Genomic DNA, 24,286 nt, shown 5'->3' on the forward strand with positions numbered 1-24,286 from the left:
AAGCAGGGCTATTCCCAGGATTCCAACAGACACTTTTCTTCAGGGAGGGTTTTTCTTGAGGAGCTTTTCAAGAGCCACTACCTGAAGAGTCTGCCTCCCACCTCCTCTCTCTCCACCCTCTTGACTCTGTGGTGGACTCTGGGATCTCTCAACTCTGATGTTCCCTTCCCCTCAAAGAGAAGATGAGTCCCCAGGAATTGGGGGGGGGGATCTATGAGCCATCTGGAGATAAGCTGCTGGGAAGATTCATCTTGACTCCTGAAGAGTCTTGGAGAATCTCCTTCCCCACTTCCTGTGCTGGCTGGTAAATTTTGGGTCCTCCATCTTCAGATTCTAAGTCTGATTGGCCCCGTGCAACCTCTTCCCCTCCACTAGGGAGAACAAGCCCGATCCTAACAGCAGCTCAGAGGACTTTTTTTGTTGTTGTTATAGGCCAGTCTTTACATAACAAAAATAAATATAAACCACTACAGTTCCCATCTCTTAATCTGCACATAGCCAAACATGAAATAGCCAGCTTGACTTCCAGCACTCCAAGTGAATGAAAAGATGTCAAGGAAAGAGGTTTAACTATCTACCATGTACAATTGTGCTGGAATCTATGGCATGCTCCCAGAAAGTACATTACATACATTTAAAAGAAATACGCCATGCCTAAAAAATTCCTTTCCTGCCCAACTTGCTTCCTAGGAAGAATAATTACAGCTCTGAACCAGTCAGTCGTCACAGGGAAGGTGTTTTAATGTTACACCCAAAAGCCCTAGAGCAAGCTGAAGCCCTGATGCTGTGCATAAAACAACGGACACAGACTTATCTGAAGTGGGAGGCAGAGACACACACCACCCCTGGCTTGCTTCCTCAATAAGTTGTAATTTCTATACTGAGTGCACAGCTTTTTCTCAGTTTCACCTCATGGCAGTACAGCTCATGAGGAAGAAGAAAATGGATTTCATTGTCTGGCACCATGTTGTCTTCAATCACCCCTAAGACTGACCCTACATTAGCTGAGCAAATTCAATTCACTAGTCACCACACTGAGAAATTTAAAAGGACAGAAGGAGCAGCTGCCATTGCAGTTGCAATTCTAACCGGGGGTGGGTGGGGGGGTTGTTTTTGTGATCCCTGTATTTTGTGGAATTGTGAACATTTGAGCTGAGAGGACAACATGAAGCAGAAACCACAGCAAGGCATCCCTCAAGACCACCTCATTGCCTCAGAGTAAGCCAGTTGGTTTTGCACACTGTATGAAGAACAGATGGAAAAATATTGTGAGGCCTCAGCACTTAACCAAACAGAAACAAATTTAGTTGTAATTCAGATTAGCCTTTAATTTATATATTGTTTTAATTACATATATAAATGCAAACTGACACGTATGTGAAACAAAGACGTGTGTGGGAGATATCTGATATACATCTTGAGGACCATCCCAGCATATAACATCCTAACCCTAAACAGTAAGCATTAGACGTTTTTTGACACTGTCTTCAGTCTCAAAGCAGTGTCATTTGGAAGATGTCCAAGTAATTTAATAATTTATCCAGCTTTGGTTACTGTAGTAGAGAAGTGGCTTATGTCTTTATTATAACTTCACATTCTCCTTTTAAATTATTATACACATTCTCCACCCTGCTTAAGTAAATATATATAATGAGCTTCTGTACACACATAAGGTGCCAATCTTCTTTCGAAACTAACAAACCATTCACTTTTCCTTCACACACAATGTCCACCTCACACTTTCTCACTGTTCACCTCCCCCACAAAAGCTGCTTCAGTGGTGAAGAACAGCATGTGGAAATTTTCCAAAGGCTTGTGTGTTTGAGGCTGGGGACTGCCAAAGAGCTTGTTTTGCTTTAGGATGTCAAATTCCAGGGTGATCCTCCACATATCTCTGTACATTTCAGGTGTTCAATTGTCTGGGCGTCTCAAAATGTACTACTTATACTTAGGAACAGCATGTTTTTTTTCCCATTGTGACAGCAGCTTTCACAAATCATTGAATGCTGGTGAATCTTTGTCATCGGTTTGTTGTTGAAGCCACTTAACACCCTTTTCTGTAGTATGATCTATAAACATTTTACTTGCATACTCTGCTTTCACATTTCTATTCTACAGATTAAAAAGTTCTTTTGCATTCTCTTATTTCAGGAAGATTATTTTAGTTACCTGACATAATTAGATTAATCTCTCAAGAAAGAAAATGACTGTTACAATACTCATTAGGCAAACTACTGAGGGTGTAAATCATACAATAATTACGTTTGCATCAATGTATTTTAAGGAAGTGTTACTTGACACCTATATAAGCTGGATCCTCATCTGTGTGGAAATATTAATTTCAGACAAGAAAATAGTTTCTTCTTCATCTGAAAGCCAAAGTCTCAATTGCAAACTGGGGCCACAGCTAGACCTAAGGTTTATCCGGGGATCATCCAGGGTTCGCCCCTGCCTGAGCACTGGATCCTCTGTGTGTCACCTAGATGAACAGGTTTGACCCCTGGACGATCCAGGGATAAATCTTAGGTCTAGCTATGGCCTTCGTTAACCATTTCCCAGGAAAATATGGGCTTAGACCTGAGTCTCAGTTGTATGAAGAATTCATAAAGGTCATGGTGCTGTTTTTATTTGCCGTACTTCGGATTAAGTTGAGATAATTACTACAACAGAGAAAATATGATGTAAGGAATGTTTGTAATAGACTTCAGAGGGAATGACATAGAGAGAGTGCGTGTATGCATCATTTTTTCCAAGCACTTGTCATCATGTTGAGAAATCTATGAGCCTAGTAATTATACATGATAGACTCATCAGAATGACCTCAGTCTCTTGCACTATGTACCCAGGCTAAGTTTATGACAACCAGAGAGATTGTTTGTGTGGTAGAAATAGCAGAAATAGACTCTATTTTTAGCAGCATCCAATGCGAATCAACAGCTAAAAACAGACAGTGAGCATCATTTGATAAGCCAGCTTTCTACAGATCATCACTGGATACTACAGTGAATGAATTACTTGGGCAAATGTGATATAATATTATCCAGTGCTTTAGGCTGCAAACTTCCTATACATACTTATCTGGGAGTAAGTCCCACTGAACTCAGTGGAACTTACTTCTGAGTAAATTTACATAGGATTGCTCTGTTTTTAGGATGTTTTAATAATGTATACTATGTTTTTAATTCAGTTTTATGTATTTTATACTTGTTTTTGTTCCCCGCCTCGGGTATTATGATACCCCGGGTATTATGATTATGTTAATTGTTTTAATATTTTAAACAATTCCAGTCAAGCAGACATAAGCTTTCGTAAGTCGCAGCATAGATCATGAGCTACTAGGGTTTGTGAGCAACTCCCCTATTAGCAAAGGTTGAAATATTGGCCTTTTTTTAAGTTTAGAAAACAAGCTAACTGCTGGGGAGTGAGGGACATAGCAGAGATTCTACATGGTGCGGTGAAATTGGAGAGAGGAAAAATTCTCCTCCTCTCTTATACTAGAATTTGGGGTCATCTAATGTAATTCTTATGCAGTAGGTTTGGGGAAAAAGAAAGTACTTCTTCACATAATGCATAATTACATTGATGGAATTAAGTTATTGTTCCCAAGTGAACATAAAATGTTCAGCAACTTGAGTCATTTGGAAAATTGGGGAAAGGTCTCCGAAAAGAAGGTAAACTGTAGTGCAAAATTATTAATTTATATTAGTACTGTGTGTACATGTAAGAAGCACTATAGTCATAGCAACCACTGTATTTAGTCAAGATGCGGTGATGGCCCCTGGGTTAGGTGACATTAATGGGTGAAGTATCTGAAGGATTGTTTCCTTTGATAGGTACCTGACTGGAAATCATCTTTAGTGGTCTTTCTCTGGGATCCCCTGCCAAAGGAAGAGTCTGCTGTGGCACACTGGTTGTGGAATGAGCTTCCCAGAGAGGCTTGCCTGGCATCTACAGTATGTTGTACTCTTTCCAGTGCCAGGTGAAGACCTTTTTATTTCCCCAGGTAATTTAGTTTTTATCTCTGATGTTTTAAATCTGTAATTGTATTTTAAATCTCTACATTACTGCTAGGTTTTATTTTGGTTTGTACTTTTATACTGCAGTTTTAAGCGTTTACATTTTATATTGTACTTTGTATTTTTAATTGTTGTGAACTACCTAGAGTTCACAACAATTAAAAATTGTTTATTTTTAATTGTTTATTTTATTTTTAATTGTTGGGTTTTTTTTATTGTTGAGGGTTATTTTTAATTTAATTGGGGGTTGGACTCGATGGCCTTGTAGGCCCCTTCCAACTCTGCTATTCTATGAATTTCAACTATTGGATGGTATAGAAAGGTAATAAATTAAAAGGGGAAAATTACTCTCTAGCCCCAATTTCCGGGCAAAGGAATAAGAGCCACCAATTGCTATTCAAACAAGAATATCAGCAAGAGAAGATCAGTCCGATGTGCTTTTAAAGGCGCACTTATAGATCACTACCTTGAAAAATAGATTCCTTCCTCTTTGATTTTCCTTCATCCCCCTTCCCTTGTGTGTCTTTCTTTACATCATTTTTATCCCACTCCTCAGGTGAAAAAGGCTCCCAAAGCGGTTTATAGAGATTAACATTAAGGCAGTCCCTGCTTTCAGGTTTACAATCTTACTTACTTCTGAATTTTGCTTAGGATTTCACGGTCGAAATCCAAATGTCAGAGAAGTCACAACATAAAATAAAAGAAATATGTGAACCCTATTTGCACTACTACCCCTGTGAGTGGTGGGGACAAAATCTCTTCCTAAAACCAAGGCCTAATCTACACCAAACAGGATATTGCGGTATGAAAGCGGTATATAAAAGGCAGGAGCCACACCAAGCAGGATATAGCGGTATGAAAGTGGTATGTGTCAATGGGCCCCAGCAGTTGTCAGTACTCTTCAATATTGCTATAAAGCAGTAGTGTGGATCCTGCCTTTTATATACCGCTTTCATAGTGCTATATCCTGCTTGGTGTAGATTAGGCCCAGGTTGCTGCGTGATGTAAGGATATGTTGAAAGTGCTCCAACTATTTCGCTTTTAAAATTTTCACAACTGAGAAGAAACTAATATAATTATACAGCCACCCTCGCCTTCACATAATCCCAGCAGTAACCCTCCTCTAGGAATCCCTCAGGCCTATTAAACTAATAACCTTCGCTAGAACTGTCAACTCCCAGCAGGTCATACGAGGACAAGGCAGCCGACGTGAGACCCTCGTGTACCGTAATGGCCTCCGAAGGCTGCAGACTACAATTCCCAGCATGCAATGCTGCCTGGAGACATTTCGTATGTGTGTAATGGAAAAAATATGGAGAGCTGCGAGAGGCGCCGCCCTTGGAAACGACAGCGGGACTCGGTGAACGGGCAAAAAGACTACAAGCGCCCCGGCTCGAGGCCGGCGACGCGCTTGGACGTCACCAGAACTATGGATGCCATTGGCTAACGCAAGGCCACGCCCCCGAATGTCCCTGTCCCCGCCTCTGCCTCCGCCAGGCTCGGTATAAAAGTCGCGGCAGCCGCAGCCCTGCGCCTTTAGTTCCTGGCGTCTGAGAGGAGAAAGATGTATCGATTTCGTTCACGGGCATCCACGGGGTTTTCTACCGCTGCTACAGCTTTGCCTATCACCCGCCTTCCTCAATCACATCCGCTGCCTCGGTCCGGGAAGCCGGCCTCACAAAGACGTTTCTATAGTAAAAAGCGCTCCTGCTCTTCCATCGGCTGATAGTCACTGTCGCCCGGGCGAGAGGGAAGAGGCCAGGCCGGAGACTGAGACCCCGGTGCGGGAGCGCCAGAAGGAGCCGCGCGGAGCTATTGCCGCTACAGGCCGCCGCCATGCCCAACTCTAAGCGGCGAGGAGGGGGTAACCCGCGCGGAGCATCAGGTGAGGGCACCAGCGCGCATGCGGACCCGCCGCGGGGCATTCTGGACGCTGTAGTTCCGCCGCGCGGCTTTCGCGGCGGCGGCTGGCTGTAAACGGACTGCGTGTCCCATGATGGTGTGCGATAGCGCGGTGTGGGGGCGGGGGGAAGCCGGCTTTGGGGCCTAAGCGACGCGAGCCCTCGCCTCAGCCTAGGGCTTTCCTACTTAAGCGCCGCGAGGAGGGGATCCTCTACGGTGATCACACACACGCTTGGCCCGCCCGGCCCGGCATTCATGTTTCCTCTGCGTTAGATAGCGTAGCCTCTAGCTCCTCTTCTCCACAGCTCACGTATGGAGTCATGGCGCTAGCCCGAGATGTTAAATCAATTAACAGGTTCTATTTCTGAGTATCGTTTGCTAGTGTAGCCAAGTTGGCAGTGACCGTGTATTTTTCCCGCCACCTTACTGCCCTTGTTTTAAAACCGTTCTTGGTATTGGTGATCTCTTAAGGCTTAAACGGATACCATCTCGATGGCTTGGGATCAAACCACAGCTTTGAAAAAGATGCTGAAGTATGTAGGCGAACCTTTCCTGACCCGGTGTCCTCCAGATATGTTGGAATACAGCTCCCAGCATCCCCCTGGTTGGGGGATGTTGGGTGTTTTCTGACACATCTGGAGGCTGGAGAAGGCTAATGTATACACACATGAGATTTTTGAGGCCTTACTGTTCTAGAAGTAAGGGACAAATCTGAGGACACAAAGTTTGGGCTTTTTAAAAAATCTGCAAAAGGTTTACAAATAACCTTTGAAATTATCGTGTATGGTAAAAACAAAATCCTAAGGAGCAATTGCTGGCTGTGTAATTCAGAGGTATGTATGCAGTCATGGCAACTATTCAAATATTTCTAGTTACTAAAACAGTGTCCTTAGTTTTGATAGGGGTTTCTTTGCTTCCTGCACTGTCATACTTGGTTTCCCATATCTTTTGTACATGATCATGCTGTCCGTGGTGTTCAAACTATAGAACAACTTCAAGCTTTTATCTTCAATATTTTTTTAAAAATGAGAAGGTTGCAAATCTGGCATGTTAGAGCTGTGCTAAAAATAAAGTTTTAGGTAAGAAATGGTGTAGCACCATAGAAACAAAACCAAATTCCAAAGTGCCACATTGTTAAATTTACTGAAGCCTGAAGTCAGTTGTATGAGATGAAACAAAGCCAGAACATAACTGTTCTAAATGTTTCTGCAAATTGAAAGATTTTTGACAGGGAAACTGGACATTCAATCCTCTAAAACATATGTTTGACTATATTTAATGATGGAGTAGATTACAGCTTCAATTTTTTGTGGTGAAGCAATTGAACGCTGATCAGGAATCTTGGTTATGTTCATTAAGGTCTCTATCCTGAAACAAAAGCTTGTAAGAGTGAGGAGATACTTCCATTATGCATGTTTGGTGGGAAAAACTCAAAACGCTACTTAAAAATTGCAACGACGTAGTGTTTTTAAATACAACTTGCTCCTTAAATTCCATGTGTTTAGCCATGCTCTTTATGCCAGTATTTTTTAAACCTTTGATAATATTTCAAATGCAGGAGAGCCATGACAGCTGATGGGTCATAATCCCACAAAAGGAAACTACAGTTCTTCTGGTAGTCTGGAAATCAACACAAGGCAGAGACAGGTGTCATCCAATAGACAAAGAAGCAACTTTTTCTTCTTAGCCCATTGCTAAGAAGAAAAAGATGAGAACTAGGAGTTTGAAAAGTTGTGTGGTCAAATCTGTGATGTGTGTTCTGAGAGACTTAGGAGACTTATTGGTTGCTAGACATTTAAGGAAGCTCGGTGAGACAGTAGTACCTGGTGATTCTTGCTATTGAGAGTACAAAATTAGCATATTGCAAGGACAATACAGTAAGCATGCAGCAGTTCTGACCCATTGGTACTGGCTATATATATTGCTTGGTTTTCCAAGCAGTCCATAATTTTGCTGTGTTCTTTTTCTACTATGGGTACTTAATTTTAAAACATTCTGCTTAAACACTTAAAAATATTTTGGCCCATTCACACAACAATTAATCTTAAATCCTCAAAGAATTTTAGATTTGGATATAAAGTCTGCAAATACAACATGTGACAACACAAATGTCTGCAAATGGTGCCTGTGGGGTGGTCAGAAATTTCTACTTTGAACTTTTCCCTCTGCCCCAATTGTTCACTTGTTGGTAGTGTTTGCATATAAGGCTTCGCCATAATTTAGCATTAGCAATATGTGCACAAGTAGGAAGGAGCCTGTGCAAACTGGACTCCCTTCCTCCCACGAGACGGAGGGAGAAGTAAGCCAGAACTCAGTTTTGCATTAACAGTGGGGTTAGTTCAACAACCCAGGGTTTGTTGACTTGCTCCACAATTGAATAGAGCAGCCTTCTCCAACCTGGTGTCCTCTGGATGTTTTGGACTTCAATTCCCATCAGTGCCAGCCAAGATGGCCAGTAATCAGGAATGCTGGGGATTATATTTATAAACATCTGGAGTGTTCCAGGCTGGCTACAGTTTCTTTTAAGCCACGATTCTTGGTTCACTGTGAAACTGAGTTCAGGTTTATTTTGTTATTTGTTATATTTCTATACCACCCAATAGCCAAAGCTCTCTGGGTGGTTCACAAGAATTAAAACTATAAAATATAAAATAAAATGTAAAAGTTTAAAACTGCTGTATAAAAGTACAAACCTAGCAGCAATGCAGAGATTTAAAACAATACAGCTGAAAGACTAAATCGCCTGGGAAAATAAAAAGGTTTTCAGTTTGCATTGGAAAGAGTACAGTGTAGGTGCCAGGTAAGCCTGTCTGGGAAGCTTGTTCCACAACGGGGGTGCCACGGCAGAAAAGGTCCTCTTCTTGGTAGACAAGTGCCTCACTTCCTTTGGCAGGGCCTGCTGTAGAAGATGATCTGAGGGTCCAGGCAGGTACATATGGGCGGAGACGATCCTTCAGATAACCTGGCCTCTTTCTGGTTGCAGAAAGGAGGGAGAGGGGAATGCACACACTTCTTCATGCTTGTGTACATAATGCTAAAACATGATCTAGTGTTGTGTATGAATGTGACCACTGTCTTTGACTGGATGTTTTGTATTTTTTAATACTACATTTCCTACCTAAACAAGGCTATTCTTTGGCCATAGGTGTTCTGGCTATTAGCATGTTTGAAATGATTAAGAGCAAAAGGCTTTGCTAGCAGCCTGGAGCCAGAGTGGTATGTTTTTGTCATATGAATATTGGGAGATTTAAGGAGCCTCTGTGCTTATCAACAGCATAGTTTAAGGGACCAGCTACTGCCAAATTAAGCAAGACAGAGCCTTTTTGTGGCTTGCTGAAATATTCGTCTTTCAGATGTAGGCAATTGTCAATTTGTCTCCTTTTCCAACACTAATTGTGCTTGCAGTTGAGCCCTGTTTACATAGTTTAAGAAATAACAGACTTCATGGGGACAAGCAGTTGCAAGTATTTCCCAGTATCAACGTGGACTACTAACAATGTTTTTCCTAGGTGCCCAGCACAGAAACATGCAGCCTTTTAGTGATGAAGATGCATCGATTGAAACTATGAGCCACTGCAGTGGCTTCAGTGATCCTGCTAGCTTCACTGAGGATGGTATGTCAGCTTTTGTGTTTTACTGGAAAGTTGTTTTTTGTAGGGGGAGCATTGGTTGTATACCCAACAGAGCATTTTCCCTGCTCAGGCCTTAAAATCAAAATCTCTGACAATTCTACTGTCAGGCTTTCTTCAGGAAAACATCAACAGGTTTAGTTTAGAGTGCAGCCATTCTCTTTATCAGGGGTGTACGACCGAAATCATGTGGGTCACATATATAGATTTATTGACTTGGTTTCTTCAATCATGGACCTGTATGTGCCAGTTGGGTTCGGGGCATTTGTATAATTACCCTCAGCTATGTGGCTTGTTGTGTCATGTGAACCTGGCCTTGAGTGGCTTGTTGCTGAGGGGAACAAGCCACCCAGAACTGTACAACAGCCCATGTATTCTGGGTGGCATTAGTACAGGGGTGGTTAACCTCTGCAGGTCAGGAGGTGCATTGTTCCCTGCAGAACCCCATCCTTACCAAAATTGCTGCTTGCAGTGGCAACCACAAAGGGAAGGATTCTAGGAGCTCAATTCTTCTTGCAAACGAGGAACGTGCTCTCCGCATGCCTTGTTTCCTTGCAAAATTGCTGCGATTTTTGCGGCACCAAATTCAGCAGTGGGGCAGGGGCCCTGCGAAAATGGTCATGGGGGCTGCATGTGGACTGCGTGTTGCCCACCTCTCCACTATTGGGACACTGAGCAGAACTTCTGCTGAAGAGCTGGTTGGACAGATTTGGAACAAAGGTTTTGGAGATTAAAGCTCTATATATGTAATTTCTACAAGATTTGGAAAACTAATGGTCAGCCTGTGGTGGTGATGTAGCCATGTACCCGTTTAACCTCTGTAGGCTAAAATTTCTCATGCTTACTTTGTCACATACGTGCAGGGCCTGAAGTTGATGAAGAAGCAAGCCAAGACGACTTGGAGTACAAACTGAAGGGATTCATTGACCTTACATTGGACAAGAGGTACGGAGGGCTGAGAAGTAGACTGAAGGGGTTAGGAGTACCAAGGACAAATCACTTCCAGGAAGTTGGTACCACAGATGAAACTGAATTAGATGGCTAACTCATGACTAGTAGCCATTGATAGCCTAATCCTCCATGAAAGGAAGGATAAATGCGACACCTTAATGTGTCAACTGACACTTTACCTGAATTCCCGTGTATGTTTTCCCCAATAGTGCAAAGACAAGGCAATCTGCTCTTGACGGTCTTAAAAATGCCATGACTTCAAAAATATTGTACGAGTTCATCCTGGAAAGGAGAATGACACTAACGGATAGTATTGAACGTTGTATCAAGAAAGGTAATCCCGTCTATGTAGTCCTATAAAGGAGCATTACCCTGTTGGGATGAATTTCTTTCAGATTTAGTTATACAACTAGCTTTCTCTCTGTTCAGGCAAGAGTGATGAACAGCGTGCAGCAGCAGGGCTGGCTTGTCTGCTTTGTGTGCAGTTGGGGTCAGGCATTGAAAGTGAGGAAGTCTTTAAGACCCTTGCGCCAATTCTGAAGAAGATACTTTCTGATGGGTCAGCAAATGTACAAGCAAGGCAAGCTGTAAGTATAAAATAGATATCTGCCATTCAAAAACTGTTAAGTAGAAGTCTTGTAACCTGAAAGTAACATTGCAGTAGCATAACATATATGTTTCAAACTAGGGCCCTAGAATGTGTTGCTGGTGTATTCTATATCTTTTGATAAACTTGGCACTCCGTCTTGTCACCTAGTACAGAATACTTAAGAGCAAGGCCTACTCTCACTTTTGTTTTGTATTGCAGGGCTGTTGGTGATAGTTTATGTCAGGTTGGGCAGAAAGTTGGTCTCTATTCCTGACCATTGGTCATGCTGGTGGGGGCTTCTGGGAGTTGGCGTTGAAAATATTTGGAGAACTATCTTCTGCCCATCCCTGGTTTATGGTGGTTAAAGCAGGGTTCGGTTCAACTCAGAATGCTTTCCACATCACTGGTAAACAAAGGGTCCTGGGGAATAATGAAGAGAGAACGGAGGATACCCAAGCTCCCTGCAGTAGGCAGGGACAACAAATAGTAGACTGACACTTGCCCTGAACATCCACCTCCACCCTTATTGAGGGCCCCCTCAGACCTTTCAGGATGCACTTGGGCCACAGAAATAAGGATCCAAGCCTGAACAGTCTATTTCAAGCCCCAAGGCCTAAAATTCTAAACAGTGGGAAGACCAAACAGATGCCTCTGAATTTAGTACCTAGGCTTAAGAGGAATAAAGGACATGGAAACTTTGAAATAGGTGTGAAGCTTACTTGCAATAAGGATGAGGGAAAGGGATAGAAGGGTATACAAGAGCTCAGACCTGGTCTTGAAGAGCCTGGAGGCTGAAACATCATGAGATAATGCACACAGGTGTTTTAATTAATGCCCATCTTCATGAAATGGTGTTCCTACAGGCAGCAGGACCTCAGGGAAAAAAACAATATCTTGACAGGAATACTAGAACTAGATAGCAAGCAGAAAGGACTTGGAAGCTGGGAGCATTGAGATTTGGCCAAGATAAAGACAAAATTACTGGTCTGACCTAGGAGTAGTCTTAGCCTGTCACAATTGATAAATATTCTTGGTTTCTTACAAAATCACTAAAGATTGTGGCTTAGCATGTTGTCTGAACAGGCCCAATATGTTAACATATTACAGATTTTACATAGTAATTAAAAGTAAGCAGATGGGCATTATTAATGTTTCTAAATAAGCATAGCGATATCTCTGAATGTAAAGGACGGATAAATATTAGATGACTTGAAAAAAAAGGATAAATAAATATTAGGTGACTTGGAAAAAAAAGATGACTTGAGCCAATTTGAACTAGAATGGAATCTGCTATGATAAGACATTAGATTTTGCTCATTCAGTCAGTTAAAAATGTTATCAAAGTACAACTAAAATCAAAGTAAAAATACATTGTTTCTTTTTCCAGTGTGCCACCTGCTTAGGAGTCTGTTGTTTTATTGCCACTGATGATATCACAGTAAGGAAACTTTCATGATAAATATTATTACTCAGTGATAAATTACTGAATGATCCTGCTTAGAAACTTTCTTGAACTGTTTTTTTTTTAAAAAAACAGGAGTTATATTCAACTATGGAATGTCTAGAAACTGTCTTCAGCAAATCCTATCAGAATGAGCGGAATTCGAATGGTGTTTCCAGCACCCAGAACACCGTTCTTCACATCAGTGCTCTCTTGGCATGGACCCTTCTGTTGACCATCTGCCCAATGAATGAAGTAAAGAAAAAACTTGAAATGTGCGTATTCTGTTTCCTAGAAAATCATCTCAGGAGTAGTAGTTGGGCAGAGCAATCCTACTTGTGGGAGATGTATGTGTGTGTGTTGGGGGTGGGGCGGAGATCCAAAGGCAGAGAAGCCACCTTAGCCAAATCTCTGCTGGGCTCATGGTGAAAATGGAAAAGGAGTGTTCCCCCTCCTTCACAGTTTCCCTTCATTGGTTGCAGTAGGAGGGAAGTTGCATATAGATCCATAGGACATGCCCATGAAGTACACCCTTCTTGCCTCTGCCAATGTTGGATCTCCTGTATTGGAGAGGCAAGGCCTGTGGAAGCTTCTCTGGCAATTGGAAAAGGATTTGTAAGGTTTGATCTCCCCATCTCTCTCTTTCCTTGGAAGGGGAGATCTGCAAGATCCCATGGCCCCTGGGATCCCTCCTAAGTTTAACATTGCTTTATGTCAAATGCTGTATTTCTTATAGATAAGTAAGATGCTCCTAATTTTTCTAGGCATTTGTATAAATTTCCCATCCTGCTGTCCTGTGATAACGTAAACATGAGGATTGCTGCTGGGGAGACATTGGCTCTCTTGTTTGAACTGGCAAGAGAATCAGATGGGGTAAGTTCAAAGAACTACAGAGTAGAAGGATGAGCATGGTACATTCTTGCAGTGATTTATAATATGTATTGCAGATTTGATGCTATCTGATGGAGGAATATGGCTTTATATGTATATGTATTTGACAGTGAAAAGGTTGCTCTAAACAGAAGCATGATCCGGCCTACATGGAACCTATTAAAATCTTACTCAGACTCAGCATTTTAATAGCTCCACTAATAACAGTTGATCAGTGATAATGCAGAAATCAAAATCGCATTACAGTGACTTGTAGTCCTGCTGAATGTTTGTATGACTAATTTGTCTTCTTGAATATGGTAGATGCAGTAATGTTATCCTGTAGTATCAACATTTGGTTCATATCTACCATCAGTACCCAACTGAGTCTGTTGAATTTTTTCAGACTTCAGTAATTTGCTTTATTATTTATTTATTTATTTATTTATTTATTTATTTATTTATTACACTTATATACTGCTCCCATAGCCAGGGCTCTCTGGGCGGTTTACAGAAATTCTAAAATTGAGGTAAAAACAATTATACAAAATTTAAAACTCTAAAACACAGTACGTACACACATAAAGCATTAAAAACCAATTAAAAACTAAACATGTGGGTAATTAGGATGTGCTGCCATACGCCTGGGCAAAGAGGAAAGTCTTAACCTGGCGCCAGAAAGATAGTAGCGTTGGTGCCAGGCGAGCCTCATCAGGGAGATCATTCCACAGTCTGGGGCCACCACCGAAAAGGCCCTATCCCTCGTTGCCACACTCCGAGCCTCTCTTGGAGTAGGCACCCGGAGGAGGACCTTAGATGTTGATTTTATTAGATTTTAATGTGCCTTTATTAATGTCTTTACTGTTTTCTTTGACAGTGTTGAAGAAAATAGTCTCGACTTACCTATGTGCCCATCTTGGGAAGGTAGCCAAAGAAACTCTTGGTAGCATAGGATAACAGAGAAAGAGTAACTGTAAATGAGTCAAGACAGCCAGTGTATTGCACTGTATCTAAACACTATTCTGATATATGCAATTCAAACTTTTGCTGCAACTTGAGTTTCTGAACTATGAAAATTTATTATGAATGGAAGAAGAATCTTTAATCCCCTATGATAGTATCTGACTGATTGATGGCATCCATATGCCCTCATTAGCATCAACTCCTACACAGTCTACCCTTTCCTTGCTCAAACAAAACATCCTTCAGCCTATTTGTTTCAATGATAGCCTGCCTACAACAATTGTTCGTACATTTCCTCTGTTAATCATGGGAACAGCTGACGTGCCATTATGCAGGCTCACGTGATAAGCAACTTCGGCAGACGGACCTGAAGTCAGTTGAGAATATAAGAGCGAAATGAGGGAAAGAAATACGAGACACTCAGCACTGTCACGGAAGCCATGATATAAACTGTGTGGGTGGAAAAGGGTATGAAACTAAAGCTGGATCAGTTTCAGCACTTATGAATATATGAAGGGCCGTGCTAGATGAGGGCCCCTCTAGTCCAGGGTTTGATTCACACAGTAGTCAACCATGTGTGTATGGGAAGCCCATAAGCAGGACATGAGGGCAGAACCCTCTTCCACTGTTGTATCCCAGCAACTGGCAAACAGCAGCATATTGCCCCTGATATTGGAAGTAATTTATAGCCATATCACAAAGCATATTGTAGTGCTGGAAAAGTTACAGAAAAGGGACAAAATAATGAATGAGCAAGAACAACTTCACTGGGAGGAAAAGTTACAATGTTTGGGACTTTTCAGCTTAGGAAAAAATGGTGAAAAATATTGTGCACCACTTCTTTACCTTCTCTCTGAACAGGGGGAATGGACATTAAAGCGGGAAATACAGAAAACTGTATTTCCCATGTGGAGCTCTTCATTATCTTTCTGTTTTGTATAGCATCATAAATTGGCATCTCCTCATACCTGGCACCTCTGTGCTCACCCCCTAACTCCAGATCATTTATAGAATTAGGGTTATATAATTAGGGTCTGTTTAACCAGAGAGTTTAAACCCGGAGTCTCTTGAGCACCTACTCATTTGAAGGTATTCACATTAGAGCTGTGAACTGCTACCTGCATCCCCACGCAAAGCATCGTTAGCCCATGGCAATAGATACCATAACCTTAGGCTGCCTCTGATACATCAGGGTCTGGAAATGAATGGAGTTCTTTAGACTTCAGAAAGCAAGTCCAAATTAAAGGGAGACTCAAAGGAGCAGCTTACTCCAGTGACTTTTTAAAATCCCTTGCTTTCAATTTGGTGATAAGCTGATCTCACTGTTTACTAAATAGTCAGATGTATTGTCTTTGAATTATTCTAAACAAAATCAAACATGAGATAGGTTTATAAAACAATGAGCAAGTTCAGTACTCCAGGGGTTTAGCAATTTGAGCCGGCCTACAAAGTGACTGTTCTTTTCCCCACCTTTGGCTAGGATTTCTTTTATGAAGATATGGAACTTCTAACCCAGAAATTGAAAGCTCTGGCTACCGATGGGAATAAACACCGTGCTAAGGTAGACAAAAGGAAACAGCGGTCTGTCTTCAGAGATGTTTTGCGAGCGGTAGAGGTAAGCATAAAAAGATAACTTTCAAAATAATTGAAGCTGATTTTTTAGTATGAAGGATCCTATTCAAAACTCAAGATACACAGCTGGTGATTATAGTGCACTTTATCTTGTTTAATTTCCAGTGTTAATTTGGCAGCATTTCTGGATATGAGACCTGTAATGTTAGCAAGCTTCATGGTGGAGGGAGAAACTCAAGCAATGTGAGCTCCTTCGCCAGAGATAATGATGATACTTTGGTCTAAAAGCTGGTGTCAGAAGACAAACTGGCAGCCAAATCTGAAGTCTCCAAGAGGCCTTGGATTCATTTCACAAGGCAACTTGTTTGGAAGAGACATTGGATTTCAATATTCATAGCTTTAATACCTCAAGCATAATGTAACTTTTTATAAATGTGAGCAGAGATTATTAGGATTATCAGCAAGAGTGTGAAGGCTGCAGCTGTATTTGGGAGGCCGTATATGTGTTTGTGACCTCTCTACTCTCAGCATAAAGAAGCCTTCTCCAACCTGGTGTCATCAGATGTGTTTGGTGTGGCCCTACTGGGTGGGGATAGTGGGAGTCCAACACATCTGGAGAGTGCCAGGTTGGGGAAGGATGGCATAGAGTTTAGTAATTGGATCCTACTAATCAAGTACTGTCTTGTCTTAATGTGCATAAAGGCTAGTGTGTGCTCAGTTGTCAGTAGCATTTCTGACAGCACACTTGGCATTGTTGCTTCTTCTTTTTTTAATAGGAGCATGACTTCCCTACTGAGACGGTAAAATTTGGACCGGAGCGCATGTACATTGACTGCTGGGTTAAAAAACAAACATATGATACATTCAAGGAAATTTTGGGATCAGGAATGCAATATCATTTGCAGGTAAACTGTTATGCTAAAACACTTGAATTTCTTCTTGCCCTGAGTGCGCTCTGTAACTAACCTAATGTCAAAGGCACACAGTGCTTTTCTGACTATTTTGAAAATGCAAGCTACTATAGAAAATGGGTGGGCAGCTTCCAGTTCTTGGGGGGCAGTGTTGCCCCCTGGATTGAACTAGGAGTCATCCCCTGATATTGCAGTGCTGAATTTGCCACCAAAATTCAGCGAGGGACGGGGAGGTACAAGCTGTTAAATTGCCCCTTTTAAAAAGGATAATCAGTTTGCTGCTGCAATTGGTGGCATGGCAGCACTGCAAAATATATAGTTTGTTTCAAAAATGTAAAAATAGCCCCTTTTTGTTGCTTTATCCTCTTAAAAAAGAGGCTATTTTGTTGCCTTTCTCCTGCCACTGCTACTGAATTTTGGTAGTGGAACAGTGGAGAGGCCACGGAAAAGGCCTGGGGAGGCCGCGTGTGGACTGCATGTTGCCCACCCCTGCTATAGAATAAAGGAACAGGAAATTGCTTTGATGCTTCTCTTGCCTCCATTTTAGTAGGAAAAGCCTAGGTTTCTAGGTACGGAAACACAATAGGGCTACAGATACATTTAGCAGCCCTTGATCTTACACCTTAAATAGCAATCATGGAATGCTTTATAGCTCAGCATTTGCACAACTCTAATGACTCAATGTTTTATGCAGTCGAATGAGCTCCTCCGGAACATCTTTGAACTCGGGCCACCACTAATGCTTGATGAGGCAGCTCTTAAAACCATGAAGATACCCCGTTTCGAAAGGGTATGTTACTCGCATTCTGTAAAGCTGAATTACCTGGGGTATTTTTTTCCTACTAGATGCTGTTTCTACCTTGTGATTTTTCCATTCTTATGGAGTACTTTGCCATTGTCTCCTTTCAAAAGCATCTGAGTAATGAACTGAATCTGTCCTGTTCCCAGTGCTGTTGCTTTATCTCTTCTAGTGGTACCAAAGAGCTAGTGAACAGCACATGTAAAAACTACATGTGCACTTGGCTGACCACTTCCCAGATCCAAGCTTGAGTTTCTTCCTCAACTTCATGGCAGGTGTATTTCTGAAGGAGGGGGAGCAGTGGGACGTGTGAGGTTAGCAGAGGGGAGAAAGGAGACTGACATGACAACTTTCTAAATTTGTACGGCTGCATTACTGACATTCCTAACAAGCCCTCCCTTTGGGCTTTGTATGTCAGACAACACAATGACTTACCTGTTTCATCTTGACCAAAAGCCGACTCATATAAGGTCTCAACCAGACAATGCTTTCTAGTCTACCAGCACAACTGGCAGTTGCACAGTTGTAAGCAGCCATTATAAATGCCTTCAATCTTTGATATGCAGCTGGTGTAACTGAAAAATGGGGAGGGGGTAATATTTGAGATAAGAGGCGCATAGAGCCCACATTATTGTTGATCATACGGAGCTTCAGCCACTCCACACCTGAAACTTTCATTTGCCAAGGATAAACTATGCAGTCTGTTAGTTAAAACTTTATGGACTAGGGAAGCACTAAATTGAAATGAATGACTTAATGGTAGTAAAACTATAGTTTCTACATTTCTATTCTGCCATATTTTTTAAAAATCAAGGCAGTAAAATTAGCAAATTAAAACAGACACCATTCAACTCATTAAAAATAAAAAAAGTTTAAAAAAATCAGTCAGTTTAAAAACAGGAATTGGGGAAGTACCTGAAAAGCTGCTGTAAAAGGTCTGTCTTAGGTATGTCAGAAGGAATCAGGGAAGACAAACCTTTTGACAAGAGTTGCTCAGCAAAGCCTTTGAGTAAACTTTGCAATCATGGTATAAGAAGGTGGGTTTTCTTATGGACTAGTAACTGGTTAAAGAACAGGAGACAAAGTAGGAACAAATGGACAGTTTTCACAGTGGATGGATGGAAGAAAGAAAGGGAGTTCCCCACCAGTGATCTGGCACTAGGGATAATCTGTGACATGATCAAGCTTGCTGATGACACCAAATTATTCAGGATTGTAAAAACAAAAAAAGAGTTGCCAAGAGCTAAAAAGAAAGAAAGAAAGAAAAAGATCACTGCAGAGTGGGTAATGAGCAACAAAATGGCAAGTATAGTTCAGTGTTAATAAGTGTGAAGTGATGTACATTGGGACAGAAAATCCAAACTTCACAAATAGACTGGCAGTGACTGGCTAAAAAAAGGGGATTGTGGGGTCATGATGGATCGATTAAAATGTTGGCTGATGTGCAGAAGCTGGGGGGCGAGGTGGGGGGTGGGGAGGCAAATTCCATACTAGGAATCAGGAAAGGGTTCGAAAATAAAGCTGCCAACATGGCAATGCCTTTATACAACTGCATGGACACACTTGGGATGCTTTGTACAGTTCTGGTTGCCAGATCTTGACAAAAAGGATATTGTAGAGCAGGAAAAGAGGAAGCCAGAATGACTGGGGGATTGGAGCAACTCTGTGAGGAAGAGTTATAACATGAGGAAGGGGATGCACGATAGAAGTGTATAGTTGTATGTGGTGTGGAGAAAGCAACTTTCTCCATGATAATACTAGAACTAAATGACATCTGATGAAGCTGAATGGCAGAAAATTCAGGACATACAACAAAGTACTTCTTAATACACAATCTATAGCTAAAACTATAGAATTTGCTTCTGCAAAATGTAGTGAGGGCCACCAACATAGATGGCTTTAAAAGGGGATTAGACGTGTTCATAAAACGTAAGGCCTAGTCATGATGCCTATATGTTACCTCCAGGATCCGAAGGCCACATGGTTGCTGGAGGACAGCAGGAGAAGGCTATTGCCCTCATGCCTTCTGTAGCAACTGCTTTGGCCACTGGAAAACAGGATACCAGACTAGATCCCATTGCCTAGGCGCCATCACTGAAAAAGCATTTTGCGCCTTACTTCTGACAGCCAGAGGACATGGAAAAGGGCCTTAGTAGATGACCTTGAAGTACTTTTATTTGGAGGGGGGCACTTTTTAAAAATACCTAGATCCATGGCTGTTTCAAAACCAGTGCCCTGAATTGAGCTTCAAAATAAATTGATAGCCCATGTAGATGGTATAAAATAGGCACTCCTAGCTGCTGCTGTTCCCTGGCTGTCCAGGTTCAAGGCTAGATACATGAGTTTGGTACTCGCTGATTTTAAAGTCTGAAAAATGAAGGGAACCATATGCTGTTCCTAAGATTCTGTGCAAGTGCAGAGCATAACAGTGGATGCAGAATTCACCTTTTAAGAATCTCAAGAAATCAAATATTAACACGTAAAGCTGCAAAGAAAGGCTTAAATGCTATGGGCAATGTTCATTACAATCTCAGAAGCCAGTGGGAAGACTGAGAAGGATTTCCGATGGCACATTTGGATAACTGATACAATTGGTGGCCAGGGTGGGTGGGACATTTTGGTTATGACATAACTTTATAGAAGTTCACATGGGACCTGTTTATGTAGTCAGTGTTATCCCTGCATAATGTTCTCCAAGTGTCCCATTTGCTTATAGGTCATCTCTGAACTGTGATCGCTTGCCAATCCCTGCTTTCGCAGTGGCACTTTTTTCTGCATGGATAGCCATGACAAGCTTTGTGTAGTGATAGTACCTGGCCTTGTGAGCCTGCCCAATAGAGTTCAGCTTCTCTTGGTACAGAATGATGTGCACATGTGCGGTCAATGAATTAGGGAGTGGCTTAAAGATAGTTATTGGCAACAGTTTTGATTTATGTTTGCCTTGGTAATGAGTAGTATATTAATATTACAAAATGTGCTGTTCCCACATTTTCAGAGATGCATTCTTTATGGCAGAAAGGCAGGGAGAGAAATTGAACTCATAAACCAAAGGCCTGACTGTGTTGGCAGGGTTGCTTAGCAATAATTTAAATTGTAGAATATTCTCTAGACCGAAAGATGATATGCAGTCTTAACAGCTATGATACTTTGAATCATGGTTGTATTTTTTTTCTCTTTAATGTGGAACTAGAAGTGACACTTAGTTTTTGGTAGTGCAAAACTTAAAAGTGAAGTTGATAATAGCACGAGACTTTCTAGTTCTCATTCATTCACTAATGCCAGATACTTTGGGGGGCATATCTATTCAGGATGAATGCACAACCCAAAACGTCACTAGAGGAGTGTTTTAACATTTGTTTAGCTTTATTAGGATGTATAATTACTGTTTGCTGTTTTTTTCTAGCATCTGTACAACTCTGCAGCATTCAAAGCACGGACAAAGGCTCGAAGCAAATGTCGTGATAAAAGGGCAGATGTGGGGGAAGTGTTCTAGAGCAACTCTTGAAGACCTTTAACTTGATTTTGATTAAATCCAATTCCTGTTAAGTGTAATTAATTGTGTATTTAAAGTGAAATGGGGCTTTTTAACTGTTACCTCTTAGGTATCTTCTTGCACATACATAGAGTAATTGATGTGATGTTTGTTAACTGCCTAGATGGATATGTGTAATGTAGATTACAATGTAGAAGGGTGGGAGGGAAGCTTCTGACACTTTATGGTGAGTAAGATTGGCTCATGACTTTGGCATAATTCTTACATCACTGTTAGTCACATGGTGCTGAGGACTGATTTGATTCAGCTCATTGTTTTTAGAATTCTAATGAAATAGGTGAACAGCTCTAAGAACATTCTGCAAGGCTCAGCATGCCTCTGAACAAGCTGCTATTTTATAGTCAACGAAACATTTTTAAAGTAAATATCCAGGCTGTTAAACTGATGTTGCAGTACCACGCAGGGTCCCTCAAGCTCAGCTACCAACCTTTACAATGAAGTAGCACACAATCGTTTAAAGAAATGTTAAGCATCATATGCTGAAACTTTGGATAATAAAATATATTTATCTCTGAAAGCTGCTTTTGTTCAAAAATGTCTGTTTGAAATGAGTTGTCAGAGCTTTGATAATTCTAGGTGGATGATTTAATGGCTGTGGTGGAAGGGTTGCAGCTGTTTAAAATGAATTAAGCAACTTGCAATGTAATTTGAAGTGGGATGGGGAAGAACAGTGGGCCTCACACTTGGGCGCTGCAGAGGCCTCCGCCCCAACAGACTACAGGCAGAGATTTTTTTCCATAGGCTGATGTCAGCTACATCCTAACCCCCTCCAGCAGGGTCAACAATGGGCTTGCACTGTTAAGATACTTCTTTTAATATAGAATAAGCCCACTTTTTCACCATATCCCTTTTGGTTTGGAAGAGAGTGTCTGTCAAGGCAGTATTGTCAATATGACTTTTCTATAAAGATTATATAGCATTGCTGCCCCACTGACTTCTGTAAGCAACCTCTTGCCTTTATATGTCGATTATGTCTAGATGCATTAAGTCCTCTAATCATTGAAACATAAATCCTAAAATCAGATAAATGCCACAACGGAAATAGCACAAATTGTCCTTATATTTCTCCCCTCAAAATGCACTGGCAAAAACAATTTTGGCTTGTTGCTGAAAGGCAAAGGGGCTCTGGGCCCAGGGAATTCCAAAGTTTAGGTATCACACCAGAAAAGGCTTAATCTCTGGTTGTTGTCTGCCTAGGCATACAGAGCAGTCAGAGCAGAGCCTCTGATGTTGCCATGTGGACAGGTTAATGCAGGAGAAGGTAGCGTTCAGATGTCCTTGGGCTATTTAGGGCTTCAAAGGTCAGAACCAGCACTTTGAATTCAGCATTAAAACCAACTGGAAGCCAGTGAAGATCTTTCAGCTGTGAGTGCCAAGTCTAGGTTAATAGCCTGATCAACACATTCAGCCATAGCTTCTGAATGCTCTTCAAAAGTAGTCCTCCTGCAGTAGTTGAAGCATAGATTATTAAAGCAAGAGTTCTTCCCCAGGAGAGAATGTAACATGAGTCAGCTGAAGCTGGTGGAAGGCTACAGATGCCATCTGATCCTCAAAGAGCAAAACAAGGTCCACTGGTATTCCCAAACACCCTGATCCATAAGGCGGAGAGATCTAGAAAGCCACTCACTAGTGCCTCTCAACTGAGCTTCAGTTATTGGCCCCTATCCAGTCCATTACTGACCCCAGGCACATGTTTAGAACAACAGCAGGTATACTTTCATTAGGTGGAAAAAGAGAAAGCTATATATTGGTGTCACTTTACCCAAACCAACCTTTACAAGCAGTTCTATGTAGATACAAAACCGTATAGCAAGCGTGACAAAAGGTACTAGGGACCAAGCATGACTGAGAAAGTTCTCAATCAATTTTTGCTCAATGTAGAACTGCTTGCTAAACCTTTCTGCAAGCCCAGCCACCTTGAACCAAGAGAAGCCTGGCTTTGCTTCATAATGAAGGTAGTAGTGTGCTTCCTTCACATTTTAAAAACCGGCTTTTTTTTTAAAAAAAGGGTTGCTCACAGCAATATTTATTTATTTTTGCATAACCTGCTTTATATGATCTAGAATGCAATATAGCCTAGGTACCACTGCACTATAAATCCTAATCTACATTTCACATTACTATCTGGCATCTCAAGGGGAGAAATACCCTACCAAAACTTAAACCGTATTAAAATTGGGGTTAAAAATGCGAAGTCAGATTTTGTTTTATAGGATAATACTTGCACGATAGTTACCTATTTAGCCATAGAAGCAACTCCAATCACATGGAAATAGGCTGTAGTAATAAAACTATTATTAATGTTCATTATTTCTACTACTGTACACATTGATATATGAAATATTGAAATGGGAACAAATGATCTATTGAGACCTTAATCTTATTACAACTACATGGAAACACCCAGCAGAGCCCAGAAAAAAATTGTCTAAGAATACAAGGATGAATTTGTCAATAGATTAAAGCAGGAGACAATATTTTTGCTGGAAGAAATTCTGCAAATATGTCCTTCTAGTAAGTAAGGGCTTGTATGTTACACTTTTGCAATATAGCAGATTTATAAGGTTTTTAATATTAACATACATGCATAGGCTTTAGTGGCACTCTGTCATGTTTATAATTTTTTTTAATGCCAATATTAATTTTTTAATGCCATTGTGGCAATGTGTTTAATTGACCTAAATATGTTTTAATACTATGTGTTTCATTGTACTCTATTTTATTATTAATGTTACAGCCCCCTGAAAAAGGCTTTAAAATAAAGGACAGATCGAAACCGCTCAGGCTTCTTGACAATATATCTATTTTGCATCTTGAGAATGTGTTTCTCTCCTTTGTGACCTGCTTTGGATGCTCATCTCTTTCTGGTTCTTTGACAATTAAAACAACCCGACGATGATGATAAATTTAAAAGAATTTAAGCAGTAAAAAACCCAACAACAATACCCAACCAATGCAGAGCACCAGGAGCTTTCTATTCAATTCAATGACTTGGTAAATAAAAAGGGATTTTTATCTGATGCCTAAGCAACAGTAATGAAGGTTTCTTTTAAACGTGTGTAGGAGGGTATTCCAAAGAAGAAGTGCTAC

At 41.1% G+C, this 24,286-nt stretch overlaps 1 protein-coding gene across 1 annotated transcript; it reads left to right on the forward strand.

Annotated features, from left to right (window-relative positions):
* Positions 1-5,744: 5,744 nt before the first annotated feature.
* IFRD1 (interferon related developmental regulator 1) lies at positions 5,745-23,977 on the forward strand. The gene is made up of 12 exons (XM_063134025.1): positions 5,745-5,901; positions 9,428-9,532; positions 10,411-10,492; positions 10,708-10,832; positions 10,928-11,085; positions 12,475-12,525; positions 12,625-12,803; positions 13,293-13,401; positions 15,842-15,976; positions 16,710-16,838; positions 17,539-17,634; positions 21,047-23,977. The coding sequence occupies exons 1-12, from the start codon at positions 5,853-5,855 to the stop codon at positions 21,134-21,136; spliced, it is 1,308 nt and encodes a 435-aa protein (XP_062990095.1). The 5' UTR covers positions 5,745-5,852; the 3' UTR covers positions 21,137-23,977.
* Positions 23,978-24,286: the final 309 nt, after the last annotated feature.

This window comes from Elgaria multicarinata, chromosome 9 (genome assembly GCF_023053635.1).
Source record: "Elgaria multicarinata webbii isolate HBS135686 ecotype San Diego chromosome 9, rElgMul1.1.pri, whole genome shotgun sequence".
Taxonomy (NCBI): domain Eukaryota; kingdom Metazoa; phylum Chordata; class Lepidosauria; order Squamata; family Anguidae; genus Elgaria; species Elgaria multicarinata.